This window comes from Amphiura filiformis, chromosome 13 (genome assembly GCF_039555335.1).
Source record: "Amphiura filiformis chromosome 13, Afil_fr2py, whole genome shotgun sequence".
Lineage (NCBI taxonomy): Eukaryota > Metazoa > Echinodermata > Ophiuroidea > Amphilepidida > Amphiuridae > Amphiura > Amphiura filiformis.
The window spans coordinates 49,739,667-49,763,064 of record NC_092640.1 but is presented as its reverse complement, the minus strand read 5'-3'; the positions used below and the strand labels follow the sequence as shown (position 1 = coordinate 49,763,064).

Here is a 23,398-nt window from a genome sequence, read left to right as displayed (position 1 = left end):
TGTTGCACAAAATCAACTAAAGTGAGAACGTTGACAGTGTATGTTGGAGCATAATTAATATGCCACATTGTTTACTTACATCATAGAAAGCAATCCGGTCCATTTCACTTGAAACAACTCCTGTCAGTGTATAAATATATCCATATTATGGTCGTCGCCATTTTAATTGTATTTCGGCGTTGGGCGATACTAGATACTCCATACTCGGATGGTCGATACCATTAATTGGTATCGGCCATATACGATAGGCTACTTTTGACAGAATATAGAATAATAAGCAAATATTCTAATCTTTCATTCTCGACTTCAGGTAGCGATTAAATTGTATGGTATAGTGATTTAATTCCAATGGATTGTCCCCAGGATTGTCTATGGGATATATAAACTTATATACACTCAGTGGCATACATTGGCGTGATATGTGCTAGATATTTCGAGTGATAGAGGTGAAGTTTATGATGTTTTTTTTTCGCATCTAAATGTATTGGGAACTTTCATAATGATTGCATCTTAAAGACCCATTCAGTGATCCAAGCGCAAGTGTAAAAAAAAAAATTGTTTGAAGGATAAGTCATTCAAATTGTTATTTGGTATTTTTGAAATGACAAATTTGGCAAAAAACGAAAAAAAACCAGTACTGACGAAGTTGAAGCCCCATTCAAATACACGTAGCTAATTTAGATACTGTCAGTATCTAACTTACAGTTTCGTGTAAAATGTCTTTCGGCTGAACCACTCGCAGGCTATGTTTAGCACATCTATGACAATGACAAAGGTACCAAAATCTAAATTTTGATGATTTTTACGATCGTACGGAGGAGCAGCTCACTGAATGGGCCTTCTATAACTATTTTATCATTTTGGAAGAAAAAAACAAACATCTAAAACTTTAAAATGATCGTACATTAGGCCTAAGGCTTTAATTAAAAAGAAAGTTGTAAACTTGTTGCATCTAGTTGATTAAAGTGATGTTTGCTACTGGTTTTATTATCACCTGTGTTGTTTGTGTTTACGATTCGAAATCCCACGAAGAGTAAGTTTAGTTCGTTAATGTGGTACGGTAAGCCTACAGCCACACATACCCCGCATCTCCTGAACAAACACATCCTACTGGTTTCAGGCGCGGATCCAGGGCTGAGCACCGACTGGCCCACTACCCCCCAAAAAAAAAAAAAAAAAAAAAAAGAAGGAAAGGAGAGAAGAGAAGAGAAAGGGGGGAAAAGGAGAAGAGAAAAGGGAAAAAGGGTGGAGAGAAAAGGTTACATTTTACGTAATTGAGTAGGCCCATGCTTAATAAAAACCCGCACTGTCGGGTCGATCGGCCGGAAGTAGGTCCTATAATAATGGCCTCACCGCCGTCACCGTGTTGCTTGAAGGCGGGTCCGCATCCTAAAAGCATGTGAAAATTACTACGGGCTCGCCGATATGCCGGGTCCGTCACATTTGGGAACCAAAGTCATTATTAAGACGGACTCCATACCGTCTCATCGATTTATGCATGTTTTTACCATGTTTACGAATCTCTAATTTTGAAAATTGCCATTTTTATTTTATTGATTGATTGATTGATTTGAATGGTGTAAGAATGAAATGTAAAAATGGCTTGAATTGGACCTCAATTTTTTCAAACTTCTCAGAACATCCGTCCTCAGACAGACCCCCTTGAGTAGTGGATAACCATATGACCATTCTCGCTCTTCTTTCGACATTTGCAAATTTCCTATGTTGACAATTTATAGGAAAAACTTGTCCACGGAAGGTTTCCTAGACCGTCATTTTACAAATTTGCGGCTTTTTAAAACTAAAATTTTACACACTAGTACCAAAATGGTCCAACAAATCACTTCAATTTAGTCTTCATTTTACCCTCCCCGGCGTAATCGATATACAAGTGGCCATTTTCGCTGCTGCTTTCGCCAATTTATGTTTAAAACAATTTATAGGCCTACGATAATACGGAAACTTGTGCACGAAAGGCTTCATGAACCGCACATTTCACAACTTTTCGGCCGACAAACTAAATTTTTTTTTTAGTCTAGTAGGGCCTAGGCCTAATAATGCCAAAATTGTCCACCAAATAGCTTCAATTAGATCTTCATTTTGCACACGTTTTTTACTTCTGATGGAGGAACATTCTCCCTCAGACAACCCCCCTGCGTCGCGCCAGCGCGCTCCGCGGCCATTTTGTTTCATTTTATTCCACACCCCCTGACTGCTCTAGATAACAATCGGTCCAAAAGCTGGTATCGCCCATCCCTATGGAGATTGACATAGACGTATTATAGGACTGGGAGCGAGTCTAATACTGCATGTGACTATCGACGAGTGTTAGTTAAACGGCAGAAACCGGCTGTGAAGAAGACTACGTGGAAAAAAATAAAAAATAAGCGTCCTTACCAACCAGTCAACTTTAAGACAAATGGGTGAAAAAGGACACTTTCACGATGTTTTTTCATAATTTTTTTTTAATTTCACATGATCCTTGCATATATCGCCTAGCAATAAATAAAAAAATTGTTAATATTTTTTTAGACCAATCAAACCAATATATGGGTGTAGTACGCCCTTAATGGTGGAACCTTTTTGACCATCTATGGCACGATTTAGGATAAGAAAAATCTGCGGTAAACAGAGAGGATGCTGCCCTCTAACAGTGGAGCTACATATTTCACATTCTGCTCTGTTTTTCGCTCTATTTTTTGAAATATAGCCACATATTTCACATTCTGCAATTCCACTCAGATTTTCCACCCTCTAACAGTGGAGCTACATATTTCACATTCTGCTCTGTTTTTCGCTCTGTTTTTGAAATATAGCCACATATTTCACTTTCTGCTCTGTTTTTCGCTCTGTTTTTGAAATATAGCCTCAGATTTCATATTTCACATTCCGCTAAGTTTTTCGCTCTGTTTTTGAAATATAACCACAGAGACATCTGAAAACAACAGAGCGGTAAACAGATAGGATGCTGCCCTCTAACGGTGGAGCTACATAGTTCACGTTCTGCTCTGTTTTTCGCTCTATTTTTGAAATATAGCAACATATTTCACATTCTGCAATTCCACTCAGATTTTCGCTCTGTTTTTGAAATAGAACTACATATTTCACTTTCTGCTCTGTTTTTCGCTCTGTTTTTGAAATATAACCACATATTTCATATTCTACTCTGTTTTTTCGCTTCGGTTTTGAAATATAGCCACAGATTTCATATTTTGCAATGCCGCTCTGTTTTTCGCACTCTTTTTTTTTAAAATATAGCCACATATTTCATATTCTGCTTTGTTTGTCGGTCTGTTTTTGACATATAGCCACAGATTTCATGCTTCACATTCCGCTGAGCTTTTCACTTTGTTTTTTAAATATAGCCACAGATTTCACATTCTGCTCTGTTTTTCGCTCTATTTTTGAAACATATTTCACATTCTGTTTTTGAAATTGAGCCATATATGTCACTTTCTACCGTTTTTCGCTCTGTTTTTGAAATATAGCACCAGATTTCATATTGCACTCTGTTTTTTGAAATATAACCACATTATTTCATATTCTACTCTTTATTTTCGCTTCGTTTTTGAAATATAGCCACAGATTTCATATTTTGCACTGCCGCTCTGTTTTTCGCTCTGTTTTTGAAATATAGCCACATATTTCACTTTCTGCTCTGTTTTTTCGCTTCGTTTTTGAAATATAGCCACATATATCATAGTTTGCAATGCCGCTCTGTTTTTCGCTCTGTTTTGGAAATATAGCCACAGATTTCATGTTTCACATTCCGCTCAGTTTTTCACTCTGTTTTTTAAATATAGCCACAGATTTCACATTCTGCTCTGTTTGTCGCTCTATTTTTGAAATATAGCAACATATTTCACATTCTGCAATTCCGCTCAGATTTTCGCTCTGTTTTTGAAATTGAGCCACATATCACTTTCTGCTCTGTTTTTGAAATATAGCACCAGATTTCACATTGCACTCTGTTTTTCGCTCTGTTTTTGAAATATAACCACATATTTCATATTCTACTCTGTTTTTTCGCTTCGTTTTTGAAATATAGCCACAGATTTCATATTTTGCACTGCCGCTCTGTTTTTCGCTCTGTTTTTGAAATATAGCCACATATTTCATATTATGCTTTGTTTTTCGGTCTGTTTTTGAAATATAGCCACAGATTTCATGTTTTACATTCTGCTCAGTTTTTCACTCTGCTTTTGAAATATAGCCACAGATTTCATATTCAGCTCTGTTTTTCGCTTCTTTTTTTTTAAAATATAGCCACATATTTCACATTCTGCTCTATTTTACGCTGTTTTTGAAATATAGCCACATATTTCACATTCTGCTCGGTTTTTCACTCTGTTTTTGAAATATAGGCACAGATTTTAAATTATGCTCTATTTTTCGCTGTTTTTTTTAAATATAGCCACATATTTCACATTCTGCTCTGTTTTTCGCTCTGTTTTTGAAATATAGCACAATATTTCATATTCCACTCTGTTTTAAATATAGCCACAAATTTCATATTTCACATTCTGCTGTTTTTCGCTCTGTGTTTGAAATATAACCACATATTTCATATTCTGCTCTGTTTTTCGCCTCCTTTTTGAAATATAGCCACAGATTTCATGTTTTGCAATGCCGCTCCGTTTTTCGCTATATCTTTGAAATATAGCAACAGATTTCACATATTTTGCAATGCCGCATAATGAAATAACCTTCACATATGAAATGAACCGAGAACACAAAACAAGCAATATATTAATTAAAGCTTCGGTAAGCATGTACCATGCACACGTTTATTTATCTTGTCTGACTAATACAATTCGCAACGGAGGCCGTGGCTGCCGATAAGAACCCTGGGTGAGTACCGATAACATAGGGCAATGATTATGTCAATATCCAGGCGGCGGGTGACATGCAACTTGTGAAACCGCCCGGCCGTATGGCATTTTTCATATACTCGGTTAGTTTTGTGGGGTTCATTATCGAACCCCAACGGTTTTAGCTTGTATTTGTATTATTTATCAACATAGGCCTATTTGTTTGTGATATTTCAAGCGTTTTAAAATTTCAAAATAATCCCATTCAATTACACGGTTGACGATGAAAATTTACTGAATTTAGAGAATGCAATGCGGCCACCACCTGTAAATATCAGTGATTATCGTTCACATCTGCACTTGGACTAGAGTCATTTTTTGTCGGACTCGAACCAGCTCATCTGGGACTCGGACACAAAAGAACTTGCATTGGACTCGACCACGAGTCTAGTCCGAGTCCACTTAAATTCATGTAAAATGTGAAAGACTCTATCCAAAAAATAGATTTCAAATTCAATTTCTGCTGACCATATATTGTTTAAGTTTATCAACCACTGTTATCGTTAACAGCAGAACGGTAATCAGAAATAATAACACTTATTCCAAATTAATACGTTAATTGCCTATTAACAGCAACGTCTCACCAAACAGTGGCGTAGTTAGGGGTTGTGGCGCCCAAGAATAAGGATGCATAATGGCGCCCCTCCTCAATTAATGAAATTTTGCACATATAGGGCCTATCACTCATTAATTTTGGGCAGAGGCCGAGTTTTGAGCACATCGTGTTAATATATACGGTACGTATGTGGGAGCACGTGTGGCCAAGTGGATAAGGTGCCCGACTCATAATCCATGCGAGTTCGAGCCTCACCCGGGCTCAATATTGCCCTTGGGCAAGGCACTTTATCCTCATTGCCTACTGGGGTATGAGGTTGGGTTGGATTGGATGTTTGTATAGTTGTTTGTTTTAAAATTGGCGCTTATTAATCTGCTGCCTGCAAAATTGCATTGTGTCTGTTTAGGTGTGTTTAATGTACAATTCTAGAAATTTGACCTACGGGTCACCATTAGAGTTTGAAATTAAACCTAAAAAACCTAAACCTAAACGTTTCCGACAGCCAGGACTGGTGTTTTAGTCAGCAGTTTCCAGACAATTTGTGACCGCACAATACCTTCAACGTATATACCATACATCTTCTCCTATTTTAAAAGCTTCACACGGGTCGCTTAATGTACAATCTGTACTTTTCACATGAATAATTTCTTCTTGATTTATACACACAATGTGTTTTGTTGCGTATATTTAAGGGAATTTGGGTGAACGGTGTTTTTAGCCTTGGTCTTTCTATATTGTAATAGTGTAGCTAAAATAATAAGGCTAGTTATTTTTTTTACTCCTCAAGTTCAATATTTTCAACAATTCTGTTATTCGATTTGTGAATTTTTTCCCATATATTTTAAACAATTTTAACGTTTTGTAGCACCTTAATTTTGTGTATCAAAAAAAAACATTATTTTTTACGTACGTTAAGAGGTGGGGTATGAACGTTTGGACAGTATTTATTGTGTGACATTAGAGCACATCAGAATAATCGAATTGCATTCTGAATACGAAGAATGTCCTTCTGATATCAAATAATTAGCAATGTAATACACATTTTATGACAAATGATTAAAAATTGATATTTTTTGATATTTAACAGTACTTAAAGTGTATGTAGGTGGGATGAAAAGCCGACGATCAATTGAAAATTATGACCTTTCGTGTTGAAGATATGGATTTTTTTTCTTCTCAAAACACACAAAAAAAAAAGAAAAGAAAATGTCTTCTTAGGGAAAAAATCCATATCTTCAATATGAAAGGTCAACATTTTCAAGTGATCGTCGGCTTTTCCTCCCAGCTACATACACTTTAAGTATAGATCATCAGATTTATAAATTTTATTTCGAGTACTGTTAAATATCAATACTTTAAGAATATATCATTAGATTTACTGTTATATATCACTTAATGTGAAAAATATCAAATTTTGATAATTTGTCATAACATTTGTATTATGTCGTGAATTTCAAAAAATGAAAATTATTTGATATCGGAAAGACATTCTTCGTATTCAGAATGCAATTCGATACGTCTGATGTGCTCCCATGCCCCACAAAAAATACTGTGCAAACGCTCAAAACGCTCAAAACGCTCATTCCAGATCCCTTAATACAGTGTTAAATATTGACAGGGCAATTAACTTTTCACCATAGAAGCTGAGTCAGTTGTAAAAATAGTCCACATATTATGTGTACGGATACTTTAGAGTAAATATTTGAATAGAAATTGGATGGCTAATACAACATTCGATACAACATTCAATACAGTGTCGTCAAAAATTTCTCCCACAAAATGGTCGATTCTAAAGACTTATAAATCAGGGGTGATTGGAACAGGTGAATTAATTGCCAGCATGACTGCAATAACTGTAACTTATTTTTACTGGGGGCGACGATATACTTCGCCAGGGTCCAGGTCTATCCCATAGGCTTGAGGATCGCTGATGTTTGATTATGCGCTCTGATTATCAGGCAGGCGGCATCGATTCAGGCTCAGGTGTGGCTTCGCCTATTAGGGCTGGTGGCCAGCGTTCGGAGCTGCCGCTTGCGTACAAGGGAGATACAGCTATACTTCCTCGGGCAGTTCCACGCATGGCGGCATCCTCAGATCCTCATAATTCGTGGTGGATAAATCATCTCAGTATGACAGCATGACCGTTGCATTTTATATCAACAGGGAGGGGCCACCAAAAGTCGCAGCTATCAGCATTTGCAGGGAGACAGTGTCTCCCCTTCTGTGGTGTCAATGGAGGTGGTACGGTGCTTGTGGCCGGGGTTGACTCGCCGATTGCTTATGGGGGGGTTGGCAGACCTCATCTCTCTTGTCTAATAGAGTGGCACCTCACTTAGCAGTATGCATATATCGATCCATCTTTCAGAGGTTAGATCGTCCCATCAGAACAATCAGCTTGCGACTTACTTCACCCGGGATTAAGGGCGGTAGGCCGGGACGCCATGCAGGAGAGTTGGGAGGGCATATTCGGAAATGCCTTCCCTGATGAGGGTAGCCAATTCTCGGAACTGATTACTCCTTTTAGCCACTCCCCTCTGACCCAAGGAGTGGTGGTTCTCCCACCTCCTGGATCTTCTCGTGGGAGAACCAGTCAGTCGTCTATGCCGCGTAGATCTTCTCACAGTTGCACCACGTCACCGGCCGTCCAGTTCGTCCAGACAGCGGGCTATTAATATTCGGTTGCTGCGCTTGCTGAAAGGCAAGGCAACAGGCAACTAGTCAGGATTACGATTCGAGACTTCGCCGATTCTACAAGTCACATATTTCCTTACCACGGGAACCGTATGCCTCGTACCTCTTAAGCCTACAGGACTGCCATTTTAGCGGTTCATCATGACTTGGGGGTGGGGGGGGGGGGGGTCTATGACGGACTTTAATATCGAGTCCAGCACTTGCCGACCTCATTAAGAACATGGTGGCAAAAAGACCCCCAGTTCGCTCCCTGGCTCCGGAATGGGACCTCCTGTCGGTGTTGCAGTAACTACCCAAGGCCTTCGAACCCACGGAGGACCTCTCGCTGCAGGACTTTACACTCAAGACTGTGTTCTTAATGGCAGCGGCCTGCGGTCGACGTTTTCAGTTATGTACATGCTCTGTCTATAGGCGAGCACCACCTACGCTTCACCACTGGGGTAGTCTTTATCCTTTGTCATACGATTGTCATACGATCATACGTAGAGGGTCACAAGAAAACCTTTTTATGTGGTACAGGGGGTTTCTTGTGGTCCCAAACTATCATTTTATGTTTACAAGTGATAATTATTTAATTCCATATTTAGTGATGGAATAATGACCGTTCCAGCTATTTTGGCGGCCATTTTGAAAACTTACAAGTAAGAAAAAATGATGAATCTTATTTCAGACCCTCTAAGCATGGCTTGAGACATACGAATCGTGTTATTATTATTAATAAGTGACATACTGAGTCTGTTTTCTATATTTTGTCCATCATTTTAATCATTTTGGAGGCCATTTTGAAATAAATCAATGTATCCATATTTCGCAGAGGTTGATTTTGGTAGACTTTTAGTATGTTGATAAGGACACCTAATAGAAATGTTTTCCGCCAAAAAAATTCAATTTTTTACCTTTTCAGCCGATTTTACTGGCCTACGTGGAATATCTTCAAAAATAGCTAAATACGTGACCTCGCTTCGATACAGGAGAGTGGTTTTGAATAGATCAACGTTTGTAAATCGCAATGTCTCTACTGTACACGTAACTGTACAATCCTTGAGCTTCCAAAAAGGGCTTTATTGGGACCAAAATTTGGGTATTTTACACTCATTATAGCGAATCCAGTCCCTTTTGACGACAAACGAAGTTACTGGCACATATATCTATTTTGGCATATTGAAGATAAACTGGTGAACTATGGTACAAAAGCGGATTAAATGCGTGCGAAGCGCGCAAAAATTTCGTGTTTTGTTAGGTAAAAATGTCCAAATATGAGGTTAATTTCGTCAGAAACCTACATAATTTACAGGCGTCAACATTAGGGGGATGATTGTATGGACCACCCCTAGCAAAATACCCCCCCCCCATCCCTCACGATCTACGCTGATGCTCCCAATCAGTCATGTGGCCCCGGCATGTGGCACAAACCTCCACATTTTGAGAAAAAAAAGTAGAGTTAATCAAGTGTTTTCGCTCACAAATTAACTTTTCACAAACAAATGCGCACAAAATACGAACCAGTTCGAAGTAAAAAAAATGGAGCAAATTCGCGTGACGCGCGAACAATTTTGCAATTCATGATTTTTTTCACTGACTGTGACAAATTTCCCACTTGACATCAATTTTTTTTTCTTGTCCTTGGTGGAGTAATTTTTTTTGTTTTAGTTTTTGCTCAGATGGCGTGACATTTTTTTTTCCAAAAAACTACTCAGCTGAGCTCCCCCCCCCTGATATCTAATGGTGCGTTCCTTAGCAACTAGGCAGAACATTACTTCTCAGTACATAAACCACTCAGGGGTGGTGCAATAATTATGTGTACCCCTGGGGTGAATTCTCAAAATGGTCTGCCAAAATCGCTTGCCCCCCTTTGGCCGTGCCCAAAAATCTTTGCCCCCCTTTCGACGTGCCAAAAAACTTTGCCCCCCCCTTGTGACGTGCCAAAAAATCTTTGCCCCCCTCCCCTTACACATGCACGATTTTTGGGAACCCGAATTTAAAACATTAAATTGTCTTATCATATAATCAGGAAATTTAGCATATTTGAATGTGTTCCTAATGTTTTCCTACGCCTTTTAGGGCGTAATATAGAAACGGTACCCAAAATATCTGTGCCAAAAGTTGCTTGCCCCCTTTCGACCTGCCAAAATCGCTTGACCCTCCCCCCTTTTGACCTGCCAAAAATGCTTGACCCCCTTCTGGCCTGCCAAAAATCTTTGCCCCCTATAATTCACCCCCCTCTCCCGGTACACAATAATCATTGCACCACCCTCAAAAGTCACTGAATTCAGATATTACTCGTTTCCCAACTACATATTAAACACTATTATTTTGACTAGATCGGCCAAAGATAAATGCAACAGAATGATTTGAGAGAACATATTTTTCCCGAACAGCCTTTAATAGTTACAGTGTTACCAAACTTTAAAAATCTGCATTTTATTATTAGTACATGTAATACAGGCCTATAAATACATGTGGTAAATTTATGCCGAAGCCAAGGGAAAGAGTCAAGGTTGTTTTTATTGAAACATGACCCTATTGTCTTCAAACAGACGTGGCATATTATGCATGTAGTACGATTCCAAATCACATGACCTTGACAGCTGATCCATGCATAACACATCGGTATACGATTACAGATAAAGGCATATATAGTCAAATTGTTAATGTTTTAGTGTCAGATAATTGCACTTTGTATCAACGGACTATATGACTATCGGTAAGTACCAAGCAATACACAATAATAAAATCTGGTCAACAAGACATGATTATAAACTAATGTATTGCTATAGACGAATCTCACGAGTCAAGTCATGGTCAGGATTTGGTCGGCCATTACTGGATCCCCGCAGCACCAAACTGGTGTTTTGACCGCCAAATTGTGCAAATAAAAACCGCCTAACGCCTAGAGAATATGCAAGGACGAGGAGGGTTAATAGACACTAGAGATAATTCCGCAGGTAAATCCCGTCGCATCAATTCATTGTCCGTTTTGTTCACAAGTACCAGATATCCAATGGAAGTAGCGTTTGATATGGTGTATGACTTTATTTTCTTTGTACTGCATGTAAAGGCAATATAATAGACCATGTAGGAGCTGTGTGTTTTGCCGAAGGGAATTCTAGTGTGTTGTAAACTTTCATCATACTTTTGTCTACGTGTGTTTTCGCCGCAGGTGTAAAACGGGAAATGGAATGTAGTTTTAAATTCCCGCCAAGGCCGAATCATTTCACATTTTGGGTGCATTGTTGGCGGCGGGGACCCATTTATGGCTGCCAGAGAGGTGTAGGAATGCGTTAAATGAGGTTCATTTGAACTCGATGGTCGACTATCATCTGTTCATTTATCATGTTTATTGCAATTTTTCGCAGAATGACAAAATGAAGTATAAGATGGCTCGACAAGGTGTCACTTGCACACTTGCAATAGCAATTTCCATGCAGCTCTACTTTTTGTATCTCCTGCAATCTGAAGAGAGTCACTGCGTAGTTGTTCACTCAACGTTCCCATGCACGTTACCTCGTCGACCGGTAGTCATCTTAGGAATATCACGGAATGAAGAGGTATGCGTGGACTATTATACATGGCACTCAGTATGACAGTGACCAATCTCTATTGTTATGCATAGTCGCTCTAAAAGTACTCATAGATTGAATACAATCACGTTTGTAATTTTGATTAATATTTAGGCAGAACACCCAATTCTTCACAGTCAGTTTGGTGAAATCTTTATAAATAAGGTTGAAACCATTCGTAATGAGGTTGACAATTTTTGCACAGAATATTCATTCATTCATTCATTCAATCTATCTTTATTCTGGTAAGCTCTTTCAATACATAAGTATTTATCTCCCAAGAGGTCCAGATCTACTATTGTAATAATGATGTATATGATGTACTAGACAATATTTCCAATGTCCTTACATACCCATGCTGAATCACCACAATGATGTCTCTGAAAGCGATCTGTATGGAGTTATAAATGTGTGTGTGTATAAGTCACTAAATGGACTCTGTCCCCTGTACATTAAAGACTGTCAGGAGGTGAAAAAAAAAACTCGCGTGGGGTAAGACACATAAATGTGCTGGAGACAGGATCTTATCAGTGGCTGGCCCCATAGCTTGAAATAATCTTCCAAATTACAAAGGCATAGTCGGAAATGCTGCATTGACAGCAATACCACGATTCTTTATTGTCAACATTATTCTATATGGGCGTGTACATGCCTATACAATGGATGTGACACCATTAACCAGCACTTATTTAAAAGTTTCAAATCTTCGGGATGTCCAAAGATGGTGGTCCCGGTACAACACCAGGAGGTTCCTCAGTGAAGACAGAGTGGAATTTGGTTTTGAGTCATTGTGCCTTCCCTTTGTTATCCAATACAAGTCGATGTTCATATCTCTCAGAGACTAGATTCCACTGTTATCAGATTTCATGAATTTGATGTAACTTTAAAAGTGGTGTCTTGTATGAAGTTCCTTTTCCTCGTTCTAGTGTCCTTCTTAATATTACTTCTAATTTCCTTGAAGGCAGCTTCCGTTTCTTTGAGGGCATTGTTGTTGACAGTAAGCAAGACACGTTCCTTGAATTCAGCCCAATGGTTTTAAATGATCTCACAGATGTTTTTTTCACAAAATCACCACTCATCTCCCTGATCCCCTTCAAAAGACCTTCAACATCTTCTTTCTTATACAAGAACATTTTCTTCTTAGCCCTGGGTGTTTCAATATATCTCTACCATTAATTGGTTTTGATCACTGCATATGGCTGTCTCTGATACTTTGTATTTTACTTTTCTCAGAAACGATACCAAACCGGAATTCAGCTAGCAATGGACACGTTTTCAAGACTAGGGTTTCGTACACACCGATCATACGAAGATACTAAACCAGACAATTGTGATATTGTGTGGACTCATACTTACCCCTTTCGTCATGACAAGATAGTGGAACTCTTCACCAATCCGAAACACAATGTAAAGGTATGTATTAAACAGAGCGTATTTTTATAGTCGTCAATGGAAACACAAAGAGACATCACCTGTCTTGGGGTACCCGCAGTAGCGTAATTAGCCGGGTGGGGAAGGGGGTGATGCATGTGAGGCGGAGTGTTCCCCTGACAAAAAATGAAGAGAGAAGAGTGCTCCACTTACGAAAATGAAAGCGAAAATCGGAAAGTCAGGCCGCTTTATGTGACACAGGTACTCTACCCTCAGTGGGGGAGATCATTCCATAGTTTGGGGGCACCTATGGCAAATTAATCATACCCAGCCTTTCTAAAAAGTAAGGGAAGCACGGTGGCCCAGTGATTAGAGCGCGAGCTTCATAATCGAAAGGTTTCAGGCTCGAGCCCAGTGTGTTGCGTCCTTGAGCAAGATATATGAGATCTTGAGCTCTATTTCCAATAGCTTCACTCCACCCAGGTACACATAGAAATGTTTCTATACAAAAACGATTCTCTTATAAACCATCATGCGCACAGTTTCCACATCGATACACCGTCTCCCCGTTTCTTCTCCGGTCTCTACTCTCTCCTCTCGAGTTCTTCTCTTTGTAGTCTGTCCGTCTCTTCCCTCCTTCTCTTTCTTTGTAATTTAATTAAGAGAATTGGCCATTGCGCATTCTATTGACGCTAGTATAATGGACAATATATGACCATCCAGCACAACTGAGCCCTTAAGTCGCCAATCATCATTTGAGATATTCAACCAAAATATTTTGCTTGAAATTAGCTTTAAAATTATGTATATCATGTCTATAGTACTTGACATTTAAGTACTGAAAAATCAGTAAAACAGTCAATAAATCCTTTGTTTCCTGCTGTTTATTGTTAAGTTCAATAGAGCATATCTCAATAGTGGCACTGGCGACATCCGGGCTCAGTTGTGATGGATGGTCACATATATGTGTGCTCTTTCATTATAATAACATAGAATTTGAAAAATATTGTAAGGAACACTTGAGGTTTTGACATTTGTGATGCGATCAAACAAAATCAGTCGGAACTCGGTAATATTGATTTTGAGATGTAGCCAAACAAAGGAAACATTTCCTTTTGTTTCCTCTTGTTTTGGAAACTCTTTAGTTGCTCATATCTTTGAAACTGGTTGTTCAATTTCGATGAAGTTTTCTGCAAAATACAGCTTTGTAAATGCTTTTTCCTATCCTATAAGAAACTGAAAATTTTATATTTCCGAGTTCCGACTGATTTTGCTTGATCGCATCACATTTAACACCTGCATTTTTGTCAAAAAGTGTTTTAAGGGGAAGTGTTAGCTTTTGAGGTAGGTTTGAAGTAAGTATAAGACTTAAGTGAGGTTTTGACAAAAACCCATCACAGGGGCATATTTTCCAGCTAGATCTCACACAGCTCTCTATAATGCTATGCTACACAGACTGCGTGGAGTCTAGACTCGCTCATTCTCGCTGTGCTGGAAATGTTTGTGTACTCGGGTGTATCGAGGTGGAAAATTGCGTTGATTTATTTATAAGAGAATCGTTTTTATAGTCAAACCAGGGAACTTCTCCGGGAATAGCGACTGAAAAAGGTCACGATTCACACAAGTCGGACCTCATCTCTACGATCTGAATTGACATAGGTCAGTTTATTTCCCGGCATGCTTAGTAGGCACATCGGTCTTATCATAGACCCTGGAAGATTTTTTAATAAATATTTGCTCCACAATGTATCAATACATGCATGATAAAATATTAAAATATCGTATAAGAACTATTCTATATATATAGTAAATCAGTAATACCAAGTAACTGATGAGGCATTAAATATGCAGGGCATTAATCATCTTTCTATCGTACATGTCATAGACGTGACTTTTTACTTCCGCAAATGGCCGTTGGTCGGACCTCATCTTTTCTCTAATTGTGACGTAGATCCCGACATTTAACCCTATGCAGTCTCATCCCCCTGGTCAAACCTTTTCATAGTGACGAGCGGTTAAGGCGTTGCGCTGTCGGCCGAGAGAACACGATAGGCGTGAGTTTGGGCCTTGGGATTGCCTTAGCTGAGATATCTTTTCCTTTCTCAATAAGGTCGAAAATCCCACAATTGTGTTCAGTTACTTTACAGAATACAATTTTAGAATTTCTTCTAACCCACATACACTACTTAGCACGTACAGATATAGATAGTGAATGTTCGACGTGTCGTGGTTCGGAAGTAACGTAAAGCTGTAGGTCCCATATGTACAGGAAGAGTTAAACACTGTAGGCTATCAGAAGCAATATAATAAAGCAGTATTTAATTTGTTCATATGTTTCTTTTGTGTAATAAGTTCAACAATGAAAAAAGAGAAACATAAAAAGTAATAAAGAAAAAAAAAAAAGAAAACAAAGGTGTTCTTGTGTTCAACTTTCGTTGTGCGATATTTTGATGGTTAGGTATCTGTTAATGACATTGTTTTGTTGTACCATCACAAAATGCGGTTTATTTTCTACATGCAACATATTTATGGGACACCTTGTATATACACAAGATATAGCATATCATTACCTAGCAACAATGTAATGTACATGTAGTTTAGTCAAAATATTGATTTAAATCAAGTTATATTCAGGTATTCAACTGTAAAAATAATATATATACTCCTAAATGCATGAATTGTATTTTTCAGATCAATCATTTTCCAGGAATAGCTAGCATATGCGTTAAAGCTGTCCTCAACACCGCGTCACCTGTCAGCAAATACATACCAAAGACATACAAGATGCCCGATGATAGGAAGAGTTTTATAGATGAAGTAAGTGTTGCCTTTTATGTCACTTTCTACATGGACACAATTCGAGGCCGGTCGAGTGCAGATCCGTCGGAACACGCTCCCTAACACTAACCCTAACCCCAACCCTAACCAACCCCTAACCCTAACTAACCTTACCGTGACATCATCCAAGCAGCATAGCAAAGTTCATTTCCCATTGAAAAAAAAGTTATACGACGGATCTGCAGTCGACCATTCTGATTCTTTCTGCCCGACGAACACAGCGCTATATCTAAAGTATTTTACGATTTTTTTTTTTTCTCTTGAAACAGATTCATCAGGATCGTTCATAGTTCAATTAAAGTAGAAAAGGTTCTTTTTCAGATCCAATTATTCTGGTACTTACTCAGAAATATTTCAATTCCTATCAGGAATCTTGATCACTCTGTTGTGGTGTTTCTAGATGTTTGATGAAACGGCAACACTGTTTGGTCTTGATGACGTTTCCAAACTTCCTGGTTGCCGTTTGTTGATGAGTTGATCGTAGATCTTGTCTAGTTTGTAAGCCCCCTCGTCTTTGTTCATGGTGTTATGCCCCCTACTTCTTATCCAGATTGCCTCCTTCAGCCAGCGTGTTGTTTTGTCTGCTTCTTGGTCAATGATCTGTGCCTCCTCCCACCCAATTACGTGATTTTTTGCTGCTACATGTTCTGCTATTGCTGATTTATGAATTTCTGATGTTGAGACTTTTCTTTGAGCCCTAGTAAAGCTTTTTGCACTCACTTTCTCAGTTTCTGTTTTATGTTCTGAAAGTCTTGTACCGAACAAACGACCTGTTTCACCAATATATGTTTTGGGACAGTTTTGGCACGGTATTTCGTAAATAGCCTCTGCTGTCTGCAATGGGTCGCGTTTGTCCTTAGGGTGTACAAGTAGGTTTCGTAGTGTGCGGTGGGGTTTGAAACAAGTGGAAAACCCGTGTTTCTTGAAAACCCTGGAAACACGTTCTGACAATCCCTCAACATAGGGAATGACCACAAAACCTTTGTTCTTTTCTTTACTGTCATTGGAAGGCTTTCTCTTTGGTTTTGGATTCTCTTTTCCTTCTTTCACCTTGTTGATGGTCCATGCTGGGTATCCGCACGTTGCGAGTGCTTGTTTGATGTGCGACTCCTCTTTTTGCCGGTCTTCTGGCTCGGTGACTATACTATCCTTCCTGTCGAGCAGGGTTCGCACTACGCCTAACTTCTGATGAAGTGGGTGGTGGGATTGGAACTGTAAGTATTGGTCTGTGTGAGTCGGTTTCCTGTATATGCAGAGCTTGGTCGTGCCGTCGGGTTTCTTGATGATGAGAGTATCTAGGAATGGTATGCTGCCATCCGATTCCTCCTCGTACGTGAACTTGATACTTCCTGTTGGATCCACTTGGTTGAGATGTTCTGTTAAATTATCCACTTCCCCACGCTTGATGATCTCTAGTACGTCATCTACGTACCTCTTCCAGAGCGTCGGCTTACAATTGATCAGAAATTCATAAATCAGCAATAGCAGAACATGTAGCAGCAAAAAATCACGTAATTGGGTGGGAGGAGGCACAGATCATTGACCAAGAAGCAGACAAAACAACACGCTGGCTGAAGGAGGCAATCTGGATAAGAAGTAGGGGCATAACACCATGAACAAAGACGAGGGGGCTTACAAACTAGACAAGATCTACGATCAACTCATCAACAAACGGCAACCAGGAAGTTTGGAAACGTCATCAAGACCAAACAGTGTTGCCGTTTCATCAAACATCTAGAAACACCACAACAGAGTGATCAAGATTCCTGATAGGAATTGAAATATTTCTGAGTAAGTACCAGAATAATTGGATCTGAAAAAGAACCTTTTCTACTTTATTTTACGATTTGCCGGATATATCAGTACATTAATGATAAAAGCCTTTTTCCCCGTAGGCCGCGCGCATTTCAACAATAGCACAATGACCTGTGACATTTTGCACACTAGTTATTGATAACCATGCAGAGTTTTTGTATGTATCGTTATTAGGTAAGCAAAATCAAAAATCGTGAGAAGGAGCAGGTATGGGTCGAGAAAAAGTCATCGCACAGGAACGTTACTGTGAAGGCCACACACGGTAAATAGGCATAAAGTAGGAAAAGATTTTTGGCTCCTATATTTAACCATAGACTGCTATAATACTTCGCAACTCCATTACGTATTGTAAATCTCCTTGCATTATATATGTGATATATGGGCCTACATGTATAAATAAATGTAATCGACCTACCAAAATTTGCATGCCCTCCCCCTTTTGTCTTGCTAAAACAAACAAAAAACTTGCCCCAAAACTTTTCCCAGGGACCATAATTATTGCAAATAGCGTTTACATAATCAGTAGTTAATTATAGTTATTATAATTTATATTATTTCTTCCAGAGATTGACCTTGACAGTGAAGGAATTATCCAAACATTTATTCACAATCAGTTTCTTCTTTACGGTCATGTGATCAGCTTGGGCGTCATGGTGATTATCACATCTGTTTCGCCGTTGAGGGTGTATACATTAGACAATGGATGGATGGTCAGGATCGCAAACAAACCATATCATCCCGTAAATTATAGTGATTTTGAGACGTTCATTACCAATTCAGGATCAAATAATTTGTTTGAAGTAAGTATAAGACTTAAAGGGGTTAATGTGTGCTCTTCTCCACAAAACGCGTAATGTGTTAACTAGGTGTTTTTTGGCAAGGGGGAAGGAAAGAAGGTAGAAAATAAGAAGAAGGAACATTTAATTTCTTGGGTGCGGTTTTGAACTAGAAACCCCTCTGGTGTCAGACACGGCCACACCTTGCCACGGGGGTCTTTCTTGGCTGGCCAAGCTTTTCGTGCCCTTATATTTCTGTTTACCCGATGACGCAATCGCATCACGTGGGATACCCGCGCTTGCAGATGCTCCATGAATTAAGGTTTTTGATATTTTGTACTGTTAAGGGTACTACACCCCTCGATAAATTGGTGTCTATTTTTGCCCCAGGGGGTCACTCCCATTGTGGCCTGTACACCATCCGCGATAATGATAACGCGTAAAAAGGGTAGTTTTTCGTGGGTAGGCACGACACGCGCGTAACGCGTTTAGGGTGTCAAAAACAAGAAATATTGGGAATAGGGTAGCAAAATTGCAATTGCTAATACGCGGAAATGAAATTTAGGGTATGAAATTGGATGCAAGGAATAAAATCCCTGTTTAGGGTATCGTTTTAGCCAAGGGTTAAATCCTTGTTTAGGGTGCTTTTCGAAAGTTGATTATCGCGGATGGTGTACAGGCCGCAATGCGAGTGACCCCCCCGGATTTTTGCATTTTCTCCAAAATTAATAAAACACTGGTAACAAAAGTTATGTATATTACAGGGCAAGGAATCCAATACTACACTGGACGTTTAATGATCCAAGATAAGCGGTTCATTATTTATGATAATAAATAAGGTACCGCTGGGATGTACCTCATTTCCTATCATATAAACTGAACTGCTTGTCTTGAGTCACTGAAATTTCAGTGTAGTAATTGGACTCATTGCCCCAATAATATACTGTTATTACCAGTGTGTTATTATTTTTGAGACAAATGCAAAAATAGTCACAAATTTGCCATAGGAGTGTAGTACCCCCTTAAAGTTAGGTTACTCATGATAGGAAAATTATTAATAATTCCGTTATATACAATACAAAACAAGAAAGATATAACTTCACAAATCGGGAAAATACGCCACTGTCATGAAGAATGAACGCTATAATATGCAGTGACGGCGCCAATGAGGTAGGGACATTTTCCCCCAAACTTGGGATTTGCCATCCCCTTGTTTGTCATTCGGGTCAGAATATAAACTCAATATTTAGGGCAAAATTGTCCCAATTTATAGGCATTTTGCCTATCTCGATTTCCACCATTTTGACTATAATCTATTTATGAAAAAATTAATATTTGATAAATAAGAATATCACGTTTTTGCCAAATAAGAGCAAATATTATGAATAAACATATTTTACAGTTTGAACCCATGCGAAGATTCTTTGATCACACACGCTATTCAAGAAGACAAGCTTTGATTGCTCATTTGCTCTCAGATCTAGGTGAGTAACAAGATTCTTTGATCACACAGGCTATTCAAGAAGGCAAGCTTTGATTGCTCATTTGCTCTCAGATCTAGGTGAGTAAGAAGATTCTTTGATCACGCAGGCTATTCAAGAAGGCAAGCTTTGATTGCTCATTTGCTCTCAGATCTAGGTGAGTAAGAAGATTCTTTGATCACACAGGCTATTCAAGAAGGCAATCTTTGATTGCTCATTTGCTCTCAGATCTAGGTGAGTAAGAAGATTCTTTGATCACGCAGGCTATTCAAGAAGGCAAGCTTTGATTGCTCATTTGCTCTCAGATCTAGGTGAGTAAGAAGATTCTTTGATCACACAGGCTATTCAAGAAGGCAAGCTTTGATTGCTCATTTGCTCTCAGATCTAGGTGAGTATTAAATATATACTTTATAATTATAATTATAATTATAATTATAATTATAATTATAATTGAGGGGCTCAATATAAAAACGACCTATCCCACATTTTGGTTATTTTGAGAAAACTGGACATTTGTGTGTGAATTTTCAATACAATACATAACAATTTCACAAAAAACGTTAATTTTACAACTTTACCAAGTTACATTCATGATGTTTCATGTTTGTAATGATGAACTTTGGTGACATTTACATTTTTCAGCAGTGCCCTCTATTATTATTATTATTATTATTATTATTATTATTATTATTATTATTATTATCTTAAGACAGTCGTAAGGCTGTCTACTGTATTTGTCTAATTTCTTTCTCTCTTTTCTTCTTTCTTTCTGTCAATCTGCTTCTTCTGCAATCAACAACATATCATGATATCACGATGCCACTTACACACGTGCATTGTTTTTACGGTGTGCCTTTACGTATTCACAGCTTTGGTGTCAAAGGTTATTAAAGGACCCAAATCTTTGAAATGCTTTTTCTGGACATCTGTAAGGGGTACGGGGCTTAATCTCGGTGACAACAAATTTCATGACCAGGGAAACATTTAGGAAGGTTTTGCAGGGGTCAGGTCAAATGTCTTCTTCATATTCTTGAAGCGTTCATATCCGTAAAAGTTTTGAAGCAAATTTTGAAAGCTGTCAGCTAGAATTGCTACTGGTGTATTCACACCATATGTCATTAACAGGTGGATAGGTCGTGTTAACATAACATTATGCACTCTAGGCGCTAACATTTTTGCAGCAAGCTATGTTCACAACAATTTCACTATGTTCTAGACTCTGATTATCATGGTTATATGTTCTTGTTGGTATTTTAAATTGCTTCTTTGCACTCAAAATAAAAAACCCTTTAAATCGGTTCATATAATTACACGAGGGAAAAAATGCCCTGGGCAGTCTATTAGCTCATTGTATGTTCTAATGCTCAATAATTCATCAAGATTCAACATTAACCAAGGCACCAGAAACAATTTTGTTCGATATTTGGATCGACCGTCAATGGTGTCCTCAGGAAGGAAAGTTTCCGATTACTAAGACCAAACTTCTCAGGCAAACGCACGTAGTCTATTAATTTCTGTCTTCGACTATATTTTGTACATTGGTTTCAGGAGTTGAGCAATCTAAGGTTCAATCCATCAGAGAGCAAGTGTTTGACGCTGTACATGATGTAGTGTATAACAGACGTGGTATACTTGGAAACGTTATAAATGGGAATAAGCGGTTTGGAAACTAGTAAGTGTTCCAAAACATACTTTATTTAAGGCTAAACATTTTATTTTGCTTCTGTAGGTGGCGTGAAAACCTACATGAAAAAATGCGGATTTATTTATTTATTTATGTATTATTATTATTAAAATTAGGGTGTATGGTTACTTTACCTCAAATTATAGTTAATTGTCAAATTAGAATAGGTTAGATACAAAAATATTGCAATTTTAAGAAAATAATAGATTGATTTATTTTCATAGGATATTCAGTGATTTCAAATTGCTTTAAAACAATCAATCATATTTTTTTCTTTCAATCAATCAAATTTATTCTAATCAATCAAATCTATTTATTTATTTTAGTTATGTTTTATGTTTTTTATATATTCAATCAATCAAATTTACTTCAATCAACCAGATGTATTTGGTAATGTTACCATGGTTGCCGTTTTAACCCATACATCCCTTTTGGAAGACATAATCTTTCACACAGGTGGTGTGAATTCAAATGAGCTACCTGAAGGGGGCAGTCCAATTGAAATCCGCACTTCCTGTATGGGAGATTAAGATCATGTCTTCAACATGGGGTGTATATTTTTCAAATGGAATAGCTCAAAAGATATTCTGATTTCCAATTGTAATTTGTCTATCAAATACTGTCAGTGCCTTTTAACGTACAGGCGCTAGTCCCCAGCCATGAAAGCCAATGTTGCTGCTCAGCATCGTCAAAAACCGTATCATGTTCTCATACCTCAGAGCGGCATCACTCTCAAGTTGACTTAGGTTGAACTCCTAGCGATGCTGCTGCTTGGGCAAAGCGGTGGAATGATCGATATATCGGCTTGCCGCTGCAGCGCGCTGGTCACCGCTAGCGTTTCTGGTGCGAGTGTGCAGTGAAGAAAAATCATTATCATAGTGGCAAGCAGCAGGAAAGTATGAAACCAGCATTAGAGTAGGGGTTATGGTTAGGGCTAGGGAAATGTTTTGGATTTGTGTAAGAGTAAAAGATTTGGGTATTATTGAAGACTAGTTTTCATCTGACGTCACTGTCAATCAAATTCCCTACGATCCGTGATTGGTTAACAACGCGTAAAAGGAATGTCGATTTATTTGGTGTCGATCGAAGGAAAGGAAAATAGCACAACATGGCGAAAACGTACTTTTACAAGGCAAAAAGCAACTTTTACAGGCATTGTTGACATGGTGCCTTCGGGAAAGAATGCTTCATACTATAAAGACCTAGCTTTGGAGATGGTTTGAATGTTTGAAGTTGCAAACTTAACAATAAGGCGTCAGGTTGTACCTCCGCGTTTAGCAAATTATCATCACAACACCGTGCTCAAGTTTGATTGACAAATGACGTCAGATGACGTCTTTTTTTTTTTTAGCTCTGTCTTCAATTATGGGACTAGCGACCCTTAGGAATAGCGGATATGGCTATATCATGGAAATCATGCAGTAAATGTAAAAGATGAGCATTATACCTCAAATCCGTATGGTCGAAAATTGATAGTCACTAAATACAGAATGATTTGCGTCAAGAACAAAGGTGTGTGTACAATGGTAAAATTTAATTGAAGTTTTTTCTTCTTTTTCAACCAATACCAATATAGTTCAAGCTTTTTCGAAGTGACGAGGTGGGACTTCATTATAGATGAGAACATGAAAGTCTACTTGATTGAGGTACGGTGACTACGGTATTAATGTTATGGCAGATGTACATACGTTAACAGCTGTTATGGAATACGCTATTCTAACTGAAATACATACCCCCTTTGGAAGGCATAACGTT

The 23,398-nt window shown here is 38.4% G+C and overlaps 1 protein-coding gene across 4 annotated transcripts in view; it reads left to right on the top strand.

Annotated features, from left to right (window-relative positions):
* Positions 1–4,774: 4,774 nt before the first annotated feature.
* The window catches only part of LOC140168481 (probable tubulin polyglutamylase ttll-15), a 64,856-nt gene continuing 46,232 nt past the window's right edge, over positions 4,775–23,398 (top strand). Inside the window, exons 1-9 of one of the 4 annotated variants that reach the window (XM_072191882.1) lie at positions 10,646–10,822; positions 11,475–11,666; positions 12,912–13,091; positions 15,741–15,866; positions 17,877–17,964; positions 18,267–18,502; positions 19,881–19,962; positions 21,508–21,631; positions 23,220–23,289. In XM_072191882.1, the coding sequence (XP_072047983.1) occupies positions 11,484–11,666; positions 12,912–13,091; positions 15,741–15,866; positions 17,877–17,964; positions 18,267–18,502; positions 19,881–19,962; positions 21,508–21,631; positions 23,220–23,289 (1,089 nt within the window). In that variant the 5' untranslated portion in view covers positions 10,646–10,822; positions 11,475–11,483. Of the gene's footprint in view, positions 4,852–10,622; positions 10,823–11,474; positions 11,667–12,911; positions 13,092–15,740; positions 15,867–17,876; positions 17,965–18,266; positions 18,503–19,880; positions 19,963–21,507; positions 21,632–23,219; positions 23,290–23,398 lie in introns of those variants that run through there. The other 3 variants (XM_072191881.1, XM_072191880.1, XM_072191883.1) reach the window with 3 other exon arrangements.